Consider the following 23590-nt stretch of genomic DNA (forward strand, 5'->3'; position numbering starts at 1 on the left):
CATGCCACCTCTTAAGCGGGTTAAACATGGACCAGTTCCTTTTGGTACAGTTGCTGTGTATGTTCCTTTTACCTCCCTTGCTGCTCCTTGTATCACTCAATGTATTGCCAATACACTTCTTCAATATTGTTATTCGAGCCTCGAATTTTTTACGTTCTTTCACCTTGAGAAATGCCTAGCCTGTTCTTTCCTTTGGGATTTGAAATCCAGGTCTTTGCACAGGACTGAGTCTTCTTCAGCTGCTCATTGCAATGAGCTGTTTGGCGCCCCGTTCTTCCATTCGCTGCAGACACTACATTCAGGAGCCAGGATCAGAGTCTTTTTGGCCTCTTCTTCCTTTCCTGTCTCCTTAAGGACCTTGTATTTTCCTCATGAATGATATTCTTGATGTCTTCTCATAACGTGTCTTCAGTCTTTATTGTGGAGGGAGTCAAATCTATTCTTGAGATGGTCTCTAAATTTAGATGGGATGTATTAACGATCATAGTTTGAGTGTCATGAACTTAAAAAACATTTTTTTTCAGCCTTAGCTTGATCAGTTGATGATTTGTTCCATAGTTGGCCATTGGTCTTGTTCTGACTAATGATAATTGAGCTTCTTTATAGTCTCTTTCTATAGATATAATTGATTTGATTCTTATGTTCCATACAATGAGGTCCACATGTTACACTTTATGTTGTTGAAGAAAGGTATTTTGTAATGAGTAAGTTGTCAGTCTTATTCATCACAAACTCTTGTCATGTGAGTTCTGGAATCATTTCTATCATTGAGGCCTTATTTTCCAATCCATTGATCCTTCTTATTGTTTTTGACTTTCACATTCCAGTTACCAGTAATTATCAATATATTTTGATTGTATGTATGATCAATTTCAGATCGAAGAAGTTGATAGAATTTTTCAGGTTTTTCCTCATCGGCTTTAGTAGTTGCTGTGCAAATTTGAATAATATTTGCATTTACTGCACTTCCTTGAAGGTGTATATAGACCTCATCCTATCACAGACAACATCATCTCTTTATGAAGAGTAACAGGATTGGTCTGCATTTGTAGATAAGGAAATAAAACTCAAGGAGGTTAAGTTGCCTGAAATCAATCAACTTGTAAGTGGCAGAGTTGGGATTTAAACTTAGTACCTGATTGCAAAGCCCACCCTGTGAACCCTGCACTGGCTTACGGAGTAGAAAGAGAAACACGAGTTGGGCTAATAACAGCAAAGAATTAAACAGTTGAGTTGTGTGATGGGTCATAGGCTTTAATAGGTCATTAACTTATGTTCTATTTTAAAATAAGTAGACCTGGGCACGGTCAGGTTCGAGGCCTTCATTTTAGCAGTTGTTGCCAGCCCTTCCCCGCCCCAGTCCCAGTCCCCATCCAGCAGCGACGTGGAGATGGGCAGTTCAGAGGAGATGTCCTGGATCTCCTGGCTCTGTGGTAATGCATTCTTCTGTGAAGTGGATGAAGACTACCTCCAAGATAAGTTCAACCTCACAGGACTCAATGAACAGGTCCCCCGCTATCGACAGGCTCTGGACAAGATTGGACATAGAGCCTGATGAAGAGCTGGAAGACAACCCCAACCTGAGCGAGCAGGCGACAGAGATGCTGCATGGATTGGTCCACGCCCGCTACATCCTCACCAACCATGGCATCGTCCAGATGTTGGAAAAGTACCAGCAAGAAGATTTTGGCTACTGTCCCCGTGTGTACTGTGAGAACCAGCCAGTGCTTCCCATTGGCCTGTCAGGCGTCCCAGGCGAGGCCACGGTGAAAGTCTACTGTCCCAAGATCATGGACATGTACATACCCAAGTCATTTAGGTGGCACCACATGGACGGTGCCTACTTCGGCACTGGCTTCCCTCATGTGCTCTTTGTGGTGCACCAAAGTACCAGCCCAACAGACCTGTCAACCAGTTTGTACCCAAACTCTATGGTTTCAAGAACCACCTGACGGCCCACCAGCCACAGCTCCAAGCCGCCAGCAACTTCAAGAGCCCAGTCAAGACAATTTGCTGACTCTCCACCCGGTCCTCAGTCTCTTACACCCCTGGTCCTTTGTTGCTGCCCCTTCGGGAATCATCTATGGTTTTTAGTTTAAATTAAAAGAGTCACTATTGTGGCGGGAGTATGACATAAAATGGAAGAAAAGTCAAATGAATAAACCTGCGATCATCAAAGCGAATTACTCAAAACTGTCCTGTGGGAAATGGGGAGACAATCATAGGACTACCTCTTTGTATTTAAAGGAAGTATCATACCTGTTTATTTTTAATTTTTATTATGTTTCATATCTAAAATATAGACATATGCTTGCCACTTATAAAAATTATACATGTAGGGTATGGCTGTGGAAAAATTTGTCGATGTGGTCATTTGTTGGCATTCAGGAACTGAACATTTTTGTTTCTGCATTTCTAGAGTAACTAAAAGGCCTATGACCAAAAGTTACTTGAATGGAGGTATTAATACCTAACTCATGGAGTTACTGATGACTGACCAGGACAAGTTTGATTTTTAGATGCTGGAAGGCCAGAAGCAAATTAATGTGACAGAACTTAGGAATCTGCCTTGCCTTTGTAATTTCTGGTGTTTGGGAATTTGGGGATTTCAGGAGCTGCATATTGAGGCTACTGCATAATAAGTAGCAATTGCCAATATTTGCCCTCCTTGGCAAAAATGTGTTTTCCTATTACAATGGAAGGAGTATACTTAACTTAAAAATATATTTTGGTCATACTCCAAACATTGCCCACTTAGTAGTCTCTTGGTAGCTGATGCAGGTTTAAGATCTAAGAAGAATTAACCAGGAATGTGAGTCTTCTAAACTCCAGCTTTTTAGTGAGGGATAGCACATTGACAAGGGTGTTGGTCCCTGTCCCCTTTATGTTGGTAGGAGATTGATCTGCAAAGCAATTTAAAAAGATGCTTGCCTTTCCATGGAGCATGAGCAAATGTCAGGTCAAATTAGAGGTGATAACCTGGGTATTTCTTTCACATCAAGCTGAGAGCAGGGAGTAGAATCATTGATCCTGTTGAATGGCATGTGTGTGTGTGTGTGTGTGTGTGTGTGTGTGTGTGTTTTTTAAGGTAATGAGTTAGTAATGACCTTTTTTTGATTCTTTAATCTTCAGATCATAAATGAAAGAGTAGCTGAATTCGCTCTCTCAGGATCCCAGAGAAGCATCTCTTCTGTCCTGAGTTGCTGCCAGGGCATCCTCTCAACACCTGCCCTTTCTGTCATTTATGTGGCCAAGCAAGAGCTGATGGTGACACTCTTGAGCCAGCTGTGCCAGTCGGCCTGCAGGCAGCCAGAAGGAGCTGTGGCAGCCCAGTTATTCGAGGTCCTCCACTTGGCTTTGGGCCATTACCTCTTGATTCAGCAGCAGCAGGTCAACCCGAAACGTGCCTTCGGGGAAGTGATTGGGCACCTCCTCCAACCCTGCCTCGTCCTGCGGCACTTACTCTCGGTGGGCCAGTGGACACAGACTAGTCAGGGACAGCTGCGGCAGGCCCTGAGCCGGGACATTAGGAACCAGATCGACGCCATGCTTCGAGGCGGAGCGTTTCCGCCCGAGCTGCTTCCTTCCTACAAAGAAGAGCTTCTTGAACAGCAGCAAGGCAGTGCCAAGATGGGGGCTGTGAAGACCCTGCTAACACCCATCCACACGCTGATCGCCAGGGTGGCAGCTCCTGGCTACTGTGAGCCATCGCTTCATGCAACTGTTGTGGCCAGCTCAGCAGCCTTGCTGTATAAGCTTTTTTTAGAGTCTTACTTTAAGGAGGGGAACCAGCTTCTCTGCTTCCATGTGCTCCCCAAGTTGTTTGCATGCCTGAGGATTTCGTGCCTACAGGAGGAGCAGATTAAAGTCCTCTCCACGTCAGACTGGACTACAGAACTTTTGGTTGTGGAGCAGCTTCTAACCGCAGTGGTCAACAACAACATCTACAATATTGCTGCCGACAAGATCCGGCATGGGGAAGTTCAGTTCCATTTTTACCGCCATTTGGCTGAGTTGCTGATAAACCATCCACAAGCATCGGTGCCTGCCTGGTTCCGCTGTCTCAAAATACTGATCTCTCTGAATCATTTGATTTTAGAGCCAGACCTGGATGACCTCGTGGCTTCAGCTTGGATCGATGCAGAAGTAACAGAGTTTCGATCTAAGAAAGCTCAGGAGGTGCTTATTAGCACTCTATTCCAGACTTACGCTAAACTCCGGCAAGTACCACGGCTGTTTGAGGATGTTCTGGGTGTGATCTGTCGTCCAGCTGCGGAGGAGCTGAGGCAGCCTGCTTTTTCCTCAGTCCCTTCCACGGCTCTCTCTGATTGCCTTCTGGAGCTGCCTCCCAATCAGATCTTGGACACATGGTCCCTCGCGATGGAGAAGTTTCAGTCATTGGTCTTGCCGTATTTGCTGGATGATTCTGACATGGCCCTGAAGTCACTGTCACTGAGCTCGGTGCTATACTGTGTCATGTTCCACATGAAAAGCCTGGACAGCAGCACGCCCCTGCCCGTGGTCAGGCGGACTCAGTGTGTGATGGCGAACATGCTCCGTGGACTGGTGCAGCCCTTGCTCCACCTTCTCGTTGGCCCCCAGCTCCCAGAGGTTGGTCTGTGGCAGCAGAAGGTCAGTGACTCGGCACTCCTGCTGGCCTACACTTGGGCCCAGGTGGACACCATGTTCAGTTTGCACTGTAGCCACTATCGCTCTGTATCTGGGGCCCTTCCAGGGAGTGCTTCGGAGATCACAAACCTCCCCTCGTTGCTCCCAGGTGTAGAAACAAAACATTGGAAGAAAATAGAAAAACTCACAGCTCAGTTTGACTCTCTCGGCAGGTATTGTCTGGAACAGCTCTATCTGCAGAAGATGAAAAGAACTTTAATGCATGCTAGCTGGAAATCTAAAGAAGCCCTCCAGACTCTGAGGGACGATGCTGCTTACATTCTGCATTCCGGCAAGACGAGCTTGAGTCAAAGGACAGTGGCTTCCTGGGATGGCCACGTGGGGTCCGTGAATGCGCTGACTTATCCTGCAGCACACTGGCACTTGATTGCCTCAAATCTCACCGTCTTAATATCCTACCTTTCCCCAGATGATGTGAGATACCTAGCCACTGTCCTGCTAAAGAGTTTACCAGAGAGCAAAGCCCAAGAAAACGCAGCCGATGAAGGGCACTGTGTCACCCTTGAAAGGCTATCCGTGGCCATCCTCTGTAGCCCCCTCTTCCCAGAAATGCAGAGCCTTCAGTCGGTTTTCTTAGTGTCTGTCACTGCAAAATGTAGCAGCATTCTGGTTGCTGGTGCCCAGGGTGACGTGGGTCTTCTCAGACAGCAGCTGCCTTGGCTTTTTGAAAAGGGCCACACAATGATAGCTCACTGGGAAAACAGACTGGCAAAGGTTGCGCCTGAAGATACAGAGTCCAGAGGAGAAACTGGACAGAAGTTACTGCTGTTGGTCAGGAGTGACTTCCCCATTGAGCTGGATGGAGGGCAATTGGAAAGCATTCTGGGGCTTATGGAAGTTATTTCTGCTCTACAACTGGACAGTCTCTTGGCTCCCTATCATGTGCACTGCTTCCTTCTGCTGCTGTCCATGGCCACCACCAAGCTGGGGAGTGCTTGCTGCTCACTAAGTCTCAAGTTTTTGAGGACCTGCTACCGTCTCCTCGGTTACCTGCAGAGAGGGAAAAATGCCCTTGCGGTGTTCAAGATCATGTATGCCAGTGATATTTTCCAGATCATCTTGACCTCCTTGTTCAAAGCCAGTAGTCAGTTTCTTATTAATATAGATGACCCTTCTTGGTTGGAGTTCCTGCAGGTTATAGGGACCTTCTTAGAACAGCTAATGCAGACTCTCATCCACATAAAGCTGAGTTTGGTGCTTAATTTTGGGAAAATCATCACATTTCTTTCAAGTTGCAAACTGTCCACCACGGCAGCTTCCGGCAAAAAAACGAAACACCAGAGTTGCCTGGGCCGGCAGCTCCTTCTCATCTCTTTAACAAAGTTGTGCCAAGTCTTGGGAACTTTTGTTAAAGAGCAGAGGCAACAACGGGACCCCCCAGAAGTGCTGCCTGAGCTGCTGCAGCAGGCCATTCTGCAGACTGGGGCGGTGCTGCAGCTCTGCTCAGAGCCCAGCGCTGCTGGCAGGCACCTCACCTCAGCCCTCCTCTCCTCTGTCACCACCCTCCTTGAAGCGGACCTGAGCCAGTCCTCTCGAGACGCAGAGACACAGGTTTCCAAAGTGGCCGAGGCCGTACCGTTTTCTCATGCCGCTATCTACCAGTCCGTTTACTCCCAGATACTGTCCGAGTTGCCAGCCCTTGCGGGAAACGTTCCATCTTTTCAGGCGGCCTTGCAGTTTTTAACCCTCTTCTTTTTGGCACCAGAACTCCACCCGCAGGACGTCTCCGTCTTTACCTCCACGTTTGACTCTCTAAGAAGAGTTCTTCAAGGTATGGCATCTTCTCTTGAGCTAACCGTGTACTGTCGAGTTTTTGATGAAAGTCAGCTAAGGGCCTTGTGTGGTTGGTTTTTTTTTTTAACCACCACCCTCTCATTTTTCAACTAAGAAATAAATTAACCCATGGAATACATATCAGAAGGTACAGAACAGTAAATCATGACGTCTCCCTCCCAGTCCTGACTCCCAGGAATTCACTTCCAATATGTAAAAGTGTCCTGTGCACATAAAAATCTTTTCTTTTTTCTTTTAATACACATGTCTGCATTCAATGTAGATTGCTCAGGATGTTTTCACTTTTGGCAATATTTTAGAAACTATTCTTGGTAAGTCTCTTCTTTTTCAGCTTTTAGCTTGTATTGGTCTCAGATGATTGGCCTTGATATCACCAATGGTGAGGGATCTTTAATGCTGTAAACCAACTTGAAAAGATGTAACCTCTGACTTTCAAAAAGAAAGCCTGCAAAGGAGAGTACTTTATAGGGAAACGCATAGGATTCGGAGAGGGCAGACAGGAGCCTCATTCTTGCCAGTGATCCTTGCTCTTCCTGATTATTGGCAGCTGCCAGTGTCCAGTGATGTCAGTCGTCAGAGAGGACACTGTGTTCTGCAGAGGCTTAGCTGTGATTCATCTACAGTCCGATGTCACCGTCCCAGGGCAGCCTGATCAGACTGCCACACAGACGTGTATTGTCTTTCTACACAAGGATTCTCTCTCTGCAGTTCCTTAAATCGAAGGTTAACGGGCAGGGTGCTTCTTTATGTACCGATAGCACACATTTTGTTGTTTCTTTGGGCTTGTTGGTTGTGACTGTGGGTGTGGTTAGAGGTCGGGTAACCTTTTGAGAAAGGATGAACAGCAGCCTAGTCCTTAAACCACTTGACTCTACGTCTTCATGTAGGTACGCTGGGCTGAGACTCCCTGTGCACTCAGGCTTCTCGACTGAGGGACCACAGGCCCTACTTCAGATACGAAAGAGTTGAGGGTAGCCTTATGGGAAAGTAAAGCCACCTGCCCGGGCTATAGCCAGAGCCAGAATTTAAGTGCTGTGGGTAGAATAATGTGGTTATTCTCTCCCATTCAATAACTGGTGGAGAGAATGAAACCAGAAAAGCCGGACTCACTGTCATTCCGTTGACTGCAAGTCACAGTGACCCTACAGGACCTGGTGGAACTGCTCCTTAGGGCTTCTGAGACTGTCTGTGCGAGGCCACACAGCCTCCTCTCTCTTCTACACAGAGATGTGGGTTTGAACCACTTGACTTTGTCATCAGCAGCTCCGCTACGCCACTCGGGCTCCTTGAGCATAGAATACCAAAGCTGGAACTCATTGCTACTGAGTCAGTTCCTCCTCATCGTAACCCTGTAGGACAGGAAAACTGCCCATTTGAATTTCCGAGACTGTAACTCTTTACAGGGACAGAAAGCCTCATCCTTCTCTCACCACTGGTTTCAAACTGCTGACCTTGCAGCTAGCAGCTCAACTCATAACTGTGCCGCCAGGGCTCGTGTGGATTTAGGATAGGCTATTTCAGTTAAAAAAAATAATAATAAAATGATTTGATAGTAGAACTGGCTACCTCAGTTCAATTAAAACAAGTAAACAGCACTTAAGAAAAATGTTCTTTAGCTTTCCTATGGGTGCTTCTGAGTTGAGAGGAGTACGGCCTTCTTTCTTCACTATGGCACGCGCTCATCTACTTATATCGGTGTACTTTGAGGAGGGCGAATCATCTGGCGGAAATGTTACTGTCTGCTGTGGTCCAGGCTCCCATCAGACCTCCCCCCAACACCCCCTCGCAAAGAAGAGAAAAAACAAACCAAAGAACCTGCCATCAAGTCAATTCTGACTCATAACCCTATAGGACAGTGCAGAGCTGCCCCTGTGGGTTTCTGAGACTGCAACTCGTTTTGGAATAGAAAGCATCTTTTTCCTGCAGAGCGGCTGGTGGTTTTGAACGGTTGGTCATGCAGAATACAGCCCACCCTGTAACCAGTGCACTCACTACTGAGGCTCCTTTCCCATCTGACCAGAGACCGTGAATTTCATTCACAGCAACCTGCGCAAACAACAGGCAGCCCTGTGCTATCAGTGAACTGGCAGCTCAACTGGCCAGTGCTGAGTCCTGGGGTCGTGGCAGAGCTGTGGCCAAGCTGCTTTTGGAGATACGTGGAGGGAGGTCACATGTTTGCACCAATCAAAGACTGGTTCAGTTGGCACTGGTGAGTGAGAAGCCCTATGCGCTGCCCAGGCTGCTTCCACCGTCCTAGCGCTGTTCCTGTCTAAAGGTCATCATGTGGAGGAAGTTCCTCAAGTTCATTTGGTGGCTAAAGACAAAGTTCAAGGCAACAAGGAGGCAGTTTTACTTCGTAAGAAACTTATGGCCTGCAGTGACATCAATGAATCTGGCAGGGCAAAACGAGAAAGCATCGTACCCAGTGGAAGGGTCCATGCATGCATTGTCTACAGTGATGACCACGGTATTATTAAGGTCTCCAGGGGCTTCCCTGGAATTACTCTGCTTAATGTCAGCAAGATGGACATTTGTTTGTTTGTTTGTTTTGGGGATTTAAAAAATCATTGTTATTTTGTCATATGTTACACTGTCTGACAGCTCCCCCGCCCTCTTCTCTGCTATCCATCCCCCAGGGAGGAGGCTATACATAGATTCTTGTAATCAGTTCCCCCTTTCTATCCCATGTTCCCTCCACCCTCCAGGCATCACCACTCTCACCACTAGTCCTGGAGAAGTCATCTGTCCTGGATTCCCTGTGTTTCCAGTTGCTATCTGTGCCTATGTACATCCTCTGATCTAGCCAGATTTGTAAGGTAGAATTGGGATCATGATAATGGGGGTAGGAAGTATTTAAGAACTAGAGGAAAGTTGTATATTTCATCGTTGCTACCCTGCACTCGGACTGACTCATCTCCTCCCCACAACCCTTCAGTAAGGGGTGTCCGGTTGACTACCATTGGGCTTTGAGTCTCTACTCTGCACTCACCCATTACCGATGGGCTATGAGTCTCCACTCTGCACTCACACATTTACAATGATATGATTTTTGTTCCTTGATGCTTGATACCTGGTCCCTTCGATAGCTCATGGTCACACAGGCTGGTGTGTTTCTTCCATGTGGGCTTGGTTGCTTCTGAACTAGATGGCCACTTGTTTATCTTTGAGCCTCCAAGACCCCAGACGCTATATCTTTTGATAGCCGGGAACCACCAGCTTTCTTCACCACATTTGCTTATGCACACGTTTGTCTTCATTAATCGTATCAGGAAGGTGGGCACCCACTGATATGATTTTTAGTTCTTTGATGTCTGATAACTGGTCCCTTCTACACCTCAAAGCTGGACGTTTTGAAACTTCCACCTGGTGGCCATGTGGGGTATTTCTGCATTTGGACTGAAGGTGTTCACAAGTTGCATAAACTGTGTGGCACCTGGAGCAAAGCTGTCTCCCTCACAAGTAACCATACCCTTCTCATGCACAACACAGACCTTAGCAAAATCTGGAAAAACCTTGAGATCCAAAGAGTTTCTTGAGTACCACACAAGATTCGTTATAGAGTCTTGGAGAAGAACCCACTGAGAAACTTGAGAATCATGTTGCAGTTCAGTCCGAATGTAAAGACCATGTGCTAGTACACCATTCTTCATCAGGCCAAAAATCACAGCTCAGGGGGCTAAGGCAGCAGAGGCATTCGAAGCCAGCTTAGATGAGAAGGGTATTTCTGGCAAGAAGCATGTGGTCGGACGGAAAGCTGCTGTTTTGAAGAATCCAAAGCAGCCTGGGGAAGAAGGCTGCCGCTAGCAAGTGACCAGCAGCTGAGAAGAAGCAGCCAGAAACCTACAGGAGAAAAGTCTGCTGCATGAACTCTGATTCCATGCGAGTCATCATTGTGGACAGCTTATTTTGAATAGAGCTGATTAATGAGGCAGTGAGAAGGGGGGAAAAAAAAGAAGTTTTTGTATGTGACACTATATCATCCTGGAGATGAATGAGGTCTGAGATGCTATGATGTGAGGGAGAAATCTGGCCCTTTGTGTGGAGAGACTCCATACAAGTGACGGACTGGTAAGCAGCACCTTTGAAGGAGGGGAAGAGCAGGCAGAATGTTGGGGTGAGAGCTAATACCAAGTGCTTCCCAAATGAGAAACATGGCCTTGAGTACTGTACCCTCTTTTATTTGACAATGTAGGAGTCGGTGCACTTGTGCCCATTTCCTGAGGGAATTGGACCACAATGAATGCTCATAGAAGCAGCCATCAAAAACTCAAAAGATGCATTGCATTGGGGAATCTGCTGCACAAGACTTCTTTAGAGTATTGGAAAGGGTTAAGGTGTACCTGATCCAAGCAAGAGTTGGACGTTGAATAAGGAAGACTAAAGAATTGATGCATTTGAATTGTGGTGCTGGAGAAGAATATTGAAAGTACCCAGGGAGGACCGTAAGGCCGGCCCCACCACGGGACACTGCATCCCTCACTGAGCCATGGCACTGTGGGGGACAGCACTGAAGACACAGTGCAGGAATAGTGCACGGTCTGGCCCCATCACGCTGGGGTGAGGCACTGAGGGCACGCAGCAGAGCAGCGGGGTGAGCAGAGTGATGAAATTTCCAGGGAATACCAAAAATAGACTTTGGAGGCAGAGTGTGGCACCCCATCAGACTCAATTGGAAAACACTCATAAAGGCTAACAAATAGACCTTGAACTATGTATTGGCTTTCCCATTTTTGTCAGTGGCTTTTGTTGTTTTTTGGTTTTTGTTTTGTTGCTATTGTTGATTTTGACTTTCTTTGTTTTAGTTGGCTTTGCCTGGTTTTTGCATTTATTAATGTATCTGCATATCTATCTAGATAAAATAGGTGGGATAAAAAATTCGGAGATGAAAAGAACAGGACCAATAGTTCCGGGGGTGGGGGGAGGGGTGGGATATGGGAGAAGGAAATGTGTGAGAAAGGAGGGGGGTGGAAACCAACCCAGGGACAAGGGAGCAAGTGAACTAAAATCAATGGAAGGAAGGTTGTAGGATGCCTAGTGGGGCTTAAATCAAGGGCAATGTAGCAGCAAGGAATTACTAAACCTGAATGAAGGCCAAACATGATGGTGGGACAAGAGGAAAGTAAAAGGAAATAAGAGGAAAGAACCAGAAGGTAAAGGACATTTTTAGAGGGCTAAATACAGGCATGTACATATGTAAATATTTATAATGAGAGGGGAATAGAACTAGGCACTCATATCTATATGTTAAGAATTAAGGTTTCAGGTGGACATTGGGCCTCCGCTCAATACTCCATCAACACAGGAACACTTCATTCTAACAATTGACATTCTGTGATGCTCACCTTCCCAACAAGATCACTGAAGACAAAATGGGTGCATAAGCAAATGTGGTGAAGAAAATGATGGTGCTTGGCTATCAAAAGATATAGCATCTGGGGTCTTAGAGGCTTGAAGATAAACAAGTGGCTATCTAGCTCAGAAGGAACAAAGCCCACATGGAAAAAGTACACCAACCTTTGTGATCATGTGGTATCGATGGGATCAGGTATCAGGCATCTAAGACCCAGAACAAAATCATACCAAATGTGAATTTTATTGGGGATGTGGGGAGTATGAAGTGGAGACCCATCTGTAGACAATTGGACATCCCCTCACAGAGGGGTCACAGGGAAGAGATGAGCCAGTCAGGGTACAGTATAGCACCAATGAAACACACAAGTTTCCTCTAGTTCTTTGGTGCTTCCTTCCCCCACTATCATGACCTCAGTTCTACTTTACAAATCGGATTAGACCAGAACATGCACACTGCTACAGATAAGAGCCCGCAACACAAGGAATCAAGGATTAGTAAACCTCTTCAGGACCAATAAAGGAGAGCAGAGATACCAGGAGCATTAGGGGAGGGCGGGGAGAGAGGGGGAATCAATCACAAGGATCAATCTAGAACCCCCTCCCATGGGGACGAATAATGGGAAAGTGGGTGTGGGCGACAGAGGACGATGTAAAATATGAGAATAATCTCTAACTTTATCAAGGGTTCGTGAGGGCTGGCAGGAGGGGGAAGAAATGGGGAGTTGATATCGGGTTCATGTGGGAAGAGAGTGCTTTGAAAATGATGATGGCAGCAAATGTGCTTGACACACTGGATGGATGTATGGATTGTGATAAGAGATGTTAGAGCCCTCAATGAAAGTATTTAAAAAAAAAAGTACCTTGGAATGTCAAAAGGACAAACTTATTTTGAAAGAAGTATAGCCAGAATGCTCCTTAGAGGCAAGGATGGTGAGACTTCATCTCACGTACTGTACTTTGGACATGTTGTCAGGAGAGACCTTTCCCTAGAGAAAGATATCGTGCTTGGTAAACTTGAAGGGCAATGAGAAAGGAAGACTTTCTCGTTGAGGAACAAGAAGGATTGATTATGACCATTGTCACCAAACCAAAACCAAACTCACTGCCATCGCGTGGATGTCGGCTCACAGCACCCCTGTAGGACGGTACAATTGTTCCTGTGAGTTTCTGAGCATGGCTCGTTACAGGAGTAGCCCTTCCTACTCAAAGGCTGACTGGCAGTTTTGATCTGCAGACGTGTGGATCGCAGCCCAGTGTTTATACACGATCAGGGCTCTAACCATTATTAGACCAGGTCTATTTTGCCCTGTGCATACACACACACAAATGCAGCCATGTGCCCTCTTGAGGTTGGCACGGTGCACGAAAGGCTGAGGGATGTCCCCCTCCTGGTATCCAGCTCATAAAGTGTCTTTTCCGTGCCCTCCAGCCCTGATGGCATTGAGTATGTTGTCACATGGCCAGTCTCATTTCACCTGCCCCCTGACGTCTCACTAACAGTTTCGGCTTATTGTCCCTACAGATCCCGAAGTTCCCACTCAGGTGATTCAGGACACGGAACCTCATTTGGGAGCCTTGTTTACTCAGATGTTAGCGATTGGGACAACTGAGGATTTCCGCATGGTGATGCAATGTGTTCTCCAAGGATTGGATGTCAGTAACACATGGAAAGCAGATCTGCAGGTGGGGACTCCGCTCTCGCTATTGCAGGCCAGGAATGATGTTGGGTCAGATGGAAAAATTTATTTAAAAGCTAGACCACAAACGGAAACATCAAACTGTTAATGACTATAGGATAGGAGCTGCTTACAGATGAAAGAGATCTCTGGAGCAGTGGTTCACAGCCTTCCTAATGCCACGGCCCTTTAATACAGTTTCCTAATGTAGTGGTGACCCAACAACCATAAAATTATTTTCGTTGCTACTTCATAACTGTAATTTTGGTACTGTTATGAATCGGGCGACCTCTGTGAAAGGGTTGGTTGACCCGGGAGGGATCGTGACCGCAGGTTAGGAACCGCTGCTGTAGAGGGGCCTGAACCTCAGAGTAGGGCTGCCTTGTTTTTCAAAGGGAAAAAGTTCGAATTATAAATGTGAGAGGGCTTCCAAAAAAGTTCATGGAAAATGGAATAAAAGGATAATGTATTTTTTTTCTCACAAACTTTGAAGCATCCTCCTAATACACGTTCTAATTATTAGACAAAATACAACTGAATTATCATAATGTTAAACATAGAAATATTGTGTTTTGCTTCGAACATCTCACCATACTTTGTGGGAAAAGTCAGTTGACTTGGGTCATGCTGCCTGAATCCCTTTTGAGATCCATTTATGTTAGCCAGCTGCCCTTTTGATCTTGCACATATCAGAGTAGGGCCTTGTCTCTTCCTGTACTTCACGCACTGTAAATAGCCCACGATCACATACCTAATTCATTTGTACTTACTCTGTTTCTTCCCAGTCCATCATATATATATGCTTCAAAACAGTCATGGAAAGATTATTTTATCTTTTAATTCCTTTTTTTTCCAGGAACTTTTTGAAGTCCCCTCATATACTTTAGCCCAGTTAAGTCACAGCTAGTGTGTTAGGCAGGGTGCTCTAGAGAAACAAAACCTGGACATATATTTAAGTGCATACAGAAGGATAGGTGTTGATAGTGAAAAGGAATACAACTGCAAATTAGTCTGCACAGCTTAACAGCGAGCTCAGTCTGACTCTTTCGTGGGACAGTGAATAGACTGATGGTCTTCTCGGCTCCTGCCGAGGGGGCAGACAGTAGGAAGATGAGTTGCCGAGGCCTAGCCAGTAACTCAGCCTAGCAAAGTGGCGGGAGGTGCAACGTCTGCCTTGGTGGCAAGAGAACCCAGCAGACACAGCAAGGTGGGGCTGCACCAAGGCGTGGGACAGGGCGTGACAGCTACGAAGTCCTCCACCATCCACCGATTTGTTCCGCCCACAGGTAGCACAGTGCGTGTGTAGAGGCAGGGCAGCTACTCTGGCAGAGCCCTGGTTGGACCCCCAGGGAGAAAGAGGAAGGGGCTGGCTTCAAGCATTTATATCAGTTTCTTCCCACTGTTAAGTTTTTTCCACCCTTTTGCCGTAGGCTGTCTTGTCAGCTATCACGTTGATCAAATTGCTACTGAACTGCCCATTAAGTGGAGAGAAGACAAGTCTGTTCTGGCTTGCGTGCCCCCAGATAATCGTAGCTCTCACTGTAAGTATCTTCTGGAGTCAGGTACTCCGTCTGCATCCTTTGCTTTGTAGTTGTCAGTTCTTTCTGACAACATGTACTTGTGTTTCTTGAAGACATCTGCAACCAGAAGGTTGACTCTGTGTGCACATTTGGAGTCTTCAGCAGAAACTGTACAGGGGTGGTGTAAAGGGAGGCCTTGGAACAGAAGGAAGCATTAGGAAGATAGTCATCGAAGGAAGGTGGGCAAGAGAGGAGGCTTTGAAGGCTTTGAACAAGACAGATGAGAAGGAATTCTGTGGCTTCTTCCCACCGACCCCACCCCTCCCAAACGTGTATGACAGGTTTATAGGTGTGTGGGTGGGTGTGTGTGTGTGTGTGTGCACGCAAGGTCAAGGCCTGTGGTATCGTGAGGAAGAAATGACGTTACAGATTGATTGGGGTGGTAATGCTTTCTTTATTGAGGACATTAATGTCAATTTTGGGCCCGTTGTGAGCATACCCACTAATCATAGGATTCTTTGTGTCACTGAAACAAAAGCCTGATTCAGATCGGGGATGTCTCTAAAAGAGTCCGCAACGAATATTCTTAAAAAGCACCATCTAAAAAAAAAGAAGCACCATCTATTTTACAATCCTTGTCTGTTCTAATCAAAGCTGTTGCAACCTGAGAACATCTGAAAGGACATTTCATGCTCTTAGCGGTTTCTCTGTTTTGCTGCATTGCCCTTTCCATGGATCACTTAGTAGGTGGAGCGGGTGGTCTGTACCAGGCATGTGTTGAGAACGTGCATGATTTAAGGGGTGGGCTGGTGCTGATGCTTGACCACACCATTAGTAATGTTCAAAGCAGGCTTGGTCCGTTTTCCAGTGCTGGAAACTGCTTATGTCAAGCCAAAGGGTGCAATAAGAAGTCAGCACAACCAGAATACCAAGCACAGAGGTCAGCATGAGCGACAGCGTGCCTCCTCAGGACCCCACAGCCTCACGTGGGGCCTCCGGCAGATGGTGGCGTCTGCGCAGGGAAGAGAGACGTTGCTAGTGAACATTCCAAGGTCGTGTGAGAGAAGACTCTGAGCTGTTCTCCATCTTGATTCTGCTCTCTGTATGTTAGAGCAGTTACAGAGAGTCTTTACCTAGAAGTGCTTTTTAAGAAATTTCACAAATCAGGTGTAGTTGTAGACCTGTGTAACTAATGGTCTTTTGGAGAGAGACCATTGCTCTGCAGTAAGACAAGGCCATCCGCTGTTTTCTTGAGAAATGGCAAGAATCAGCTCTTTAAAAGAAACTACTTCTCATGAATCCAACGACAATTGTGGGCCAAAGTGGTTAAGGGGTTCATCAGTTAGTCCTTAGAGATTAGACGCAGGGCCTTCTTGTCGGTGCACACGGCCGTTGACCTCCATGAATTAACTTGGAAGCGCAGACATTTTCACGTCTGTCGCTGAGTGTTTCTGTCCTGGCTTCATTTCCTTGGAGAATCCTCATTGTTTCCCTGCCTGTCCTTGTAGCTGCAAAACCGAGAAGCCTGCCAGGAGCAGTCTTTGCACCTCAGCGTTGTGGGGCCTATTTTAGATGTCCTGGCTTTGCTGCTGCGGCAGGGGGAGGAGGCCATTCATAACCCCCACCACGTCAGTCTGGTCTTCAGCACGCTGCTCACGGTGCCTGTGGATCATCTGAAGCCTTCAGAGTATGGCAGCCTCTTCCCGAAGATTCACAACGTGCTCTTTTCAATCCTGCAGTGTCACCCAAAGGTGAGGGAGAAAGGGGAGTTGTGCGTCCGGAAGCTCTTTCTTGCTAAAAGGATGATAGCCGCCTTCAGAAAAGCAAACATAAAGCTGTCCTGTGACAGCATGGTAAAAATAGCTACGTGATTGGCTACGTGAGCTTCTGGGGTCTAGTAATTTCCAGGGCCGGGAGTGGTTTCCTTAAGCACAAAATGCTGGACATTCGCACTCAGCATTCAAGAGAATTCATCTTTGTTGGACACGACACTTTGAACAGTGTCCGTCTGCTGCCTGCTTAAGGAAGCTTATTAAAAAGCATTCTGGTTTTGTAGGCCATGCATTTAAACGTGTGACTTACTGGCTTCAGTTTGCTCTTGAGTATATTCTTCAAATGGGTATGGGGATGATCACAGTGAGAGACACCTTGGGCTTTGGTTTTATAGCACACAGACTTTAAATTCGACTAATGTTCCACAGAAAAATTCCAGTTTGGCTAATGTTTATTGAATATTTGCTCTGTCGCTCTTTCCACCCCACAGAAAGCCTGCAGAGTAGGTGATAACCCATTTTACTGATAATGAAACTGAGGCCCAGAGAGACTAAATTGTTTTACCAACGTCACCTGGGTACATCTGAATCTTAGACTTAAGACTTGATTTTGTTGACCATCATTCTTTTACACCGTGCATCCAGTAAGCATGTGACTGACAAGTAGGGATTCATGAGTATTCTCATTTAGATACATATACACAGCCTTCAAGTCAGGTCGACTCAGACTCACAGTAACTGTGTAGGCCAGAGTAGAACTGCCCCTGTGGGTTTCCGAGACCATAAATATTTAAGGAAGTAAAAAGCCTCATCTTTCTTCCAAGAAGCCACTGCTGGTTTTGAATTGCTGACCTTTCTGTTAGCAGCCCAGGGCGTAACTCCTTACACCACCAGGGTTTCTTTCATGTGTACATGTCCATTCAAATGTTAGTGTTCTCAGCAGAGGCACCAGCCAGCCTTGCAGGGGTGAAAACTTTTCTCTTGCAAATTGACTATAAAATGGGACCACCTCCCTCCTGTCTCATTCCCTGTTGGCTGCTGCCTATTTTCTCAGCATCTTTCTTATTAAACCTCTTTGCTGATGGTTAGATTGTAATGTGTCCATAGAATATAAATGCTATCCCAGTACATTACAAACTGAACTTATCTTGCAGATGATACTGGGTTTCATGACGTCGCCGAAAGTAATGCTAGAACGGTCTTGCGTCTCCAGCGGAACCACCACCAAGTGACCACTTAGTGAAATTAGATTGTGTAATGAAATTCCTTTACAGGGAATTTACAAGGATAATGACATTTTGCAGAGGCATTGGAAAAAAGACTGATGTGATGTTAATAGTTTACATTTATCTAAAGGAGCTCAGGTGTCACTGTGGGTTATGTGTTGTTGGACTGCTAACTGCAAGGTCAGCAGTTCAAAACCACCAGCTGCTTCCCTGGAGAAGGATGAGGCTTTCTGTTCCTGGAAAGATGTGCAGCTTTGTAAACCCGCAGGGGCTGCCCGACTCTGTCCTTGGGGTCAGTATGCGTCAGAAACGACTCAGTGGTAGTGAGTTTGGGGTTTTTTAGGGTGGGAGTACGACGTTTACATATCATCTACAGAGTTGACTGGCAGAAAGGGGTGACACATGAGGAGGTGTCAGTGATGGTTATTGTAGGTCTGAATGTAATTCCAAGCCAGAGACTGCTTAGGTGAAGGGTAAAACGCATAACGAGAAGTCAGCACAGCCAAGAAATCACCTGTGGTGCTCTCAGCAGCTGGCACTCCGCCAAGCGCTTTACACCTGTTGAATGGTTCAGACCCTTGACAACTTACTATTATCCCCACTTTGCTAAATTGTAGAAGTTAGGTAATTTGCCTAAGGTCACCTAGTTGGTCAGGATTTAAACTCAGGTAATCTGACCCCACATTTGTATGCTGTTAATCAATATGAGAAGCAGATTACGAGAGGTCTTTGGGACATTAGTTGAAGGCCTGAAATTATTTTGCTAAAAAATGGCTAAAATAATCTGTTTTTGAACATGCTACAGAAGTCTAGTTTGGCAGGAAGAATGGAGTATTGTTTATCAACCAAGACATCTGGTTGAATAAATTACACCAAGGAAAATAATCACAACACTTGATTTACCGTGTTCTTTTAAAGAATTAAAGCCGAACTTTTAGCTGTAATGAACATGTTCTATACCTGCATCATCTAGTATAGTAGCGGTTTGTCACATATGGCTTGGAATGCGGTTAATGAAACAGAGATTTAGTTTTAAATTTCATCCCATTGTAATTCACTTAAGTTTACGGAACCATGGGTGGCTACTGGCTGTTGTATTGGACAGTACAAAATTCTTAGATAGTTGCAACTCTTACATAAGGTAGTTGACTATTACAGAGGTGTGTTTTAATGTGTTATTTCAGAAAGCTTAGGAAGAATAGAAGAGGCACAAGAAGAGAAAAAGAAGTATGAACCATTTTAAAATAGAAAATAGTTAACGTATAATTACAAATTTTATGTTCTTTTATCTGTATTGCAGGTCATGCTGAAAGCCATCCCTTCTTTCTTAAACTCCTTTAACAGACTGTTGTTTTCTGTTATACACGAAGGGCGACAGAGAGATAAAGGTAATTCAATACAATGGTATCTGGTGCACTCTTTCAAATGTATTTATTGTGGAGTGAATGCCTTGCTAAAAATAAAACTCTTGAGTTGCGCCAACATTTTAAAAATGCTCAGATTGCTCAAAATTATTTTTAACTTTAAATGGTCACCTGTTATATTTTCAACACTTAATGTACTTGGTGTGTCCTAATATAGGTAATGATTTTCCTGAAAAAATAATATCAGTACTCATTACATATTGAGCATGTACTGCGCTGCAGGGGACATAGAAGTAACTGTAGCTCACTCCTGCACTCAGGGAGTTTTCTGCTTTGTGGGCAGATGAAAAAAGAACAGGTGCTTGAGAGTGATTTTTATGTTCTAGCAAGAGGATTTCTGGAGCTCACACTGGCAGAGCCATTTTGTTTACCAGTAAAATAAATATTGCAGTATGGTAATAACATGATGCACATTTGCAAGTTATCAGTTCTGAAATGTTTGGATTTTTTGGTGGATTTTTATCTGGGGGGAGATTCTTTGTTTTAAAACTTTGCGCACAAAGTAAGTCTTGATATTTTAATATTGTACTTAGTTGAGTTTGCCCAGTATATGCCTACCACAGCGGTGATACACTTAATATGAGCATTAGACCCTGTGTGAAATCCAGAAGTCAGCTTCTTGTTATCAGTGTGAACCAGTTCAGTAGGCTTCAGCTCGTCTTTAAGCTGTAGTCACTTGACCTAATCTACTTTTGAGAAAGGAGAAAAAGCGACTTGTACTTAGTTCTGAATGCTTCCCTTTCTCCCCCAGTTTCATGTTGTGAATATATATATATATTTAGACACACCTTAGACATGAAGACAAAATAAACTAAAAATCAAAGAATGAAAACACATCAAATGGCAACCAAAAAAGAGCAAGAGTGACAAGATTTATTTCTGACAAAATAGACTTTAAGGCAAAAGATAACAAAAGAGACAAAGGAGGGCATTATATAATGATTAAAGCACCCATCGAAGAAGAGGATACAGCCGCCAAAAAACGTGTGTACAATAAATGAAAGTGCACCCAAAGACATAAGTCAAAGTATAACAGCATTGAAAAGATAAGTAGACAGCTCTACAAGAGTAGTAGGAAAACATTAATACATCTCTTTTGATGAAGCACAGAACTAGTATTAATAATTTAACACACAGGAAGAAATTGAACAGACACAGTGAAGTAAAATTGCTTTGTATGACTCCTACGTGTGAGTTTTTGTAACTCCCACTACATGGTTGGGTGGAAGTATGCAAACAGGGGGTGTGAAACGCTGATGGGGGTTGCGGGACGCTGATGGGGGTTGCGGGACGCTGATGGGGGTTGCGGGACGCTGATGGGGGTTGTGGGTCAGTTTTGCCATTCCACTGTGTATAAAGTGATCCATTTCAGAAGTGGGAACAAAAAAATCTTAGTCATCAAGAAGGAAGACCGCAAAGAAGAGCCATGGTGCAGAGCTTGTCCAAGATCCCTGCCTCGAGAAATGCCGGTGCAGTAGATGCACCAGAGGCAGCCGCATCGACACCTCCAGGCAGGGCAGCAGACTTCTCAGTCCACCGAATGGGTAAAGCTGAGTACTCTTGGGGCAGGAGCCTAGTTTACAGAATGTGTGCCCTGTGGACATTTGTCAGGCAAAGCGGACTTTGTACCACTGTGCAAACAGGGCAGATGCCAAGGTGAGAGGCTGAAGACCCGTTGGCATGGCTGAGGAGGCATTACAGACCAAAGGACTTGATGTTTTCTGTTTCTGACTTGTAACATAAACCCGTGTTTGTGAGCCTTGTCTGTGAATTCTATGTGACCAGACCACACAATAGATTATCAGTCCAGTTTAGCTGATCAAAACCAGCAGAGAAGAAGGGAGCTGTGGGAGGAAGGGGTGTCAGAATCGGTAAAGAAGGCTGCAGGGCAGAGGTGTGACTTACCTCCTTAGGAAGCATCCTTGGGCAGATGTGCAGTTGGACTCTGCTTCTTGTGTAGCCAGAGGAATTCAAACATGGCTTCCATGCTGTTTCTTCAACGGATTACTAAAGAGCTCCTAACAAAAAGTTCTGTCCCAGAATGCATCACTGGGAACCTATAAAACATTCTGAGAAGAACTGGTTCAATTTTACTCAAATCATTCCAGAATTTAGAAAAGGTTAGATCAATTCAACTCATTCTGTAAAGTAAGAATAGACTTGGTACCAATACCAAGCAAAGACAACATGAAAGATGGACCTTCTAGACTAGCACCCTTAATGAAGGAGGCCTGTTGGTGGTGTGGTCACACAAAACACTACTAAGGAAGGAGTGCAAAGTAGGGGACCCCACACTCCAGATACTCATTCACGTGTCCATGGGAGGGAAAACAGCTTGGCATTGGTACAAGGACATGTACATAGACAAATAGAACTGGAAACCTAGAAGTAAATTTATCCACTAATGGACAGCTAGCTGCTCTTTGACTAAATGAGGAAGAAATAGTCTTTCTAAGAAATGATGCTGGCGACCAATGAGACACACCCCTCTAGTTCTTTAATGCTCCCCGCTGCCCCAACTATCATGACTCATGACTCCAGTTCTACCTTACAAATCCAGCTGTACATGTATATTGGTCCAGGTAACAGTTGTCGACACAGGGAATCCGGGCTAGATAAGCCCCTCAGGCACAATAATGGGAGTGGCGCTATCATGAGAGTAGGGGGTGAGGGTGGGGGCAGGAGGGGGGAAAAGGAGGAAGCGATGATGAGTGTATTACACTCCCCTGCTCCCCCCAGGGGGACGAACAACAGAAACGTGGGTGAAGGGAGACAGCGCATGGTGTAAGATAGGAAAATAATTATAATTTATCAAGTGGTCATAAGGGTGGGGGAGGTAGGGTAAAAAGAGGAGCTGATACCAAGGGCTCAAATAGAAAACATTTTGGAAATGATGATGGCAACATATGTACAAATGTGCTTGATGCAATTGATGTATGGGTTGTTATAAGAGCTGTAAGGCCCCCAATAAAATGATTAATATTTTTAAAAAGGAGAAAAGAAATGGTCCTGGCAAAACTGGATATTCACTTACTGAAAATAAAATAGGGTTCATCTCACTCATTACATGTAAAAACTAACTCAAGATGAATGAAAGACCTAATTAATAAACATAAAGTCATAAAGGTTATCTGAGGAAAAAATTGGGTCACTCTGGGAGCCTTAATACCCTATCAAACATAACTAAAAACATAACATACAGCAGAAGACAAATTAGATGGCTGTGACCTCTTATAAATTAAGCATTTAAATATGTCCAAAAGGAGCAAAGAAAGACAGAATTAGGATCTCTTATGTTTTAAATAATACAATTTCAGTATAAAAAATCTTAAAGATTATTTTCCATTTTAAACTTTCCTTGCAAAGTACTCTCTTTTTAAATGCAACAGCCGCCCAGGTTCCATCTTTAAAATTCTTAGTGTAGTTAGATACTTTAAAAGTCCTGACTCTTGAGGAGTTTAAGGTGTTTTCCTTTAAGTAGATAAGTATTTGGCCATCTACTTTCTTATTGCCAATGAAATAGACAAGTGAAAGCGTCTGGGGGCAAAGGTAAGCCTAAAATCATTTCTGTCTCCATTGAAGGCACAACAGGCACACTGACTAGTTTCTCAATGCTTTGCTGTTGGCAGGAAGCACCGATGATCTGACGGTGGTCCTGGAATGTGCGCGCCTAGTCGAAAGGATGTACAGCCACATAGCAGCCAAGGCAGAAGACTTTACTGTGTTTTCCCCATTTATGGTGTCCCAGTATGTGATGGAAGCTCAGAAGGTAAACTGGACTAAACGTCCCTCACCACGTGTTCTTCATCTGCACCCTTCTGTGGTAGGGTTTCTCATCCCCAGCACTATTGACCTTACTGACATCACTACAGAATGCCCCCCCCACCCCCACCCCCGGCAGTGCTTTGTTATGGGGACTGCCTTATGCACCGGGGGATGTTCCGCAGTCCCCTTGCAGAACAGGATGGTGTGAAAAGGCATTCAGGGGGCTCAGTAGGGCCAGGTATGTGGCATGTGGTAGCACTGGTTCTTTTGTCTTCTCTAGTGCTTGCTATAAACAAGGTCACATAGTGATTACGCACTGAGTTGGTAACCCCTAGGTCAGCAGTTCAAACCCGCCAGCTGCTCCTCAGGAGA

The 23590-nt window shown here is 45.1% G+C and overlaps 1 protein-coding gene and 2 pseudogenes across 2 annotated transcripts in view; all 3 read left to right on the forward strand.

Moving 5' to 3' along the window:
- The window catches only part of URB2 (URB2 ribosome biogenesis homolog), a 38570-nt gene that overhangs the window by 11475 nt on the left and 3505 nt on the right, over positions 1-23590 (forward strand). For both annotated transcript variants that reach the window (XM_075531798.1, XM_075531806.1), the window contains exons 4-9: positions 3133-6460; positions 13358-13518; positions 14942-15052; positions 16540-16782; positions 19330-19417; positions 23083-23222. In XM_075531798.1, coding sequence (XP_075387913.1) covers positions 3133-6460; positions 13358-13518; positions 14942-15052; positions 16540-16782; positions 19330-19417; positions 23083-23222 — 4071 coding nt within the window. The remainder of the gene's footprint in view (positions 1-3132; positions 6461-13357; positions 13519-14941; positions 15053-16539; positions 16783-19329; positions 19418-23082; positions 23223-23590) is intronic.
- LOC142429782 (casein kinase II subunit beta-like) lies at positions 1391-2017 on the forward strand (annotated as a pseudogene).
- On the forward strand, positions 8065-10393 carry LOC142429788 (large ribosomal subunit protein uL4 pseudogene; annotated as a pseudogene).

Source organism: Tenrec ecaudatus, chromosome 1, assembly GCF_050624435.1.
Source record: "Tenrec ecaudatus isolate mTenEca1 chromosome 1, mTenEca1.hap1, whole genome shotgun sequence".
Taxonomy (NCBI): domain Eukaryota; kingdom Metazoa; phylum Chordata; class Mammalia; order Afrosoricida; family Tenrecidae; genus Tenrec; species Tenrec ecaudatus.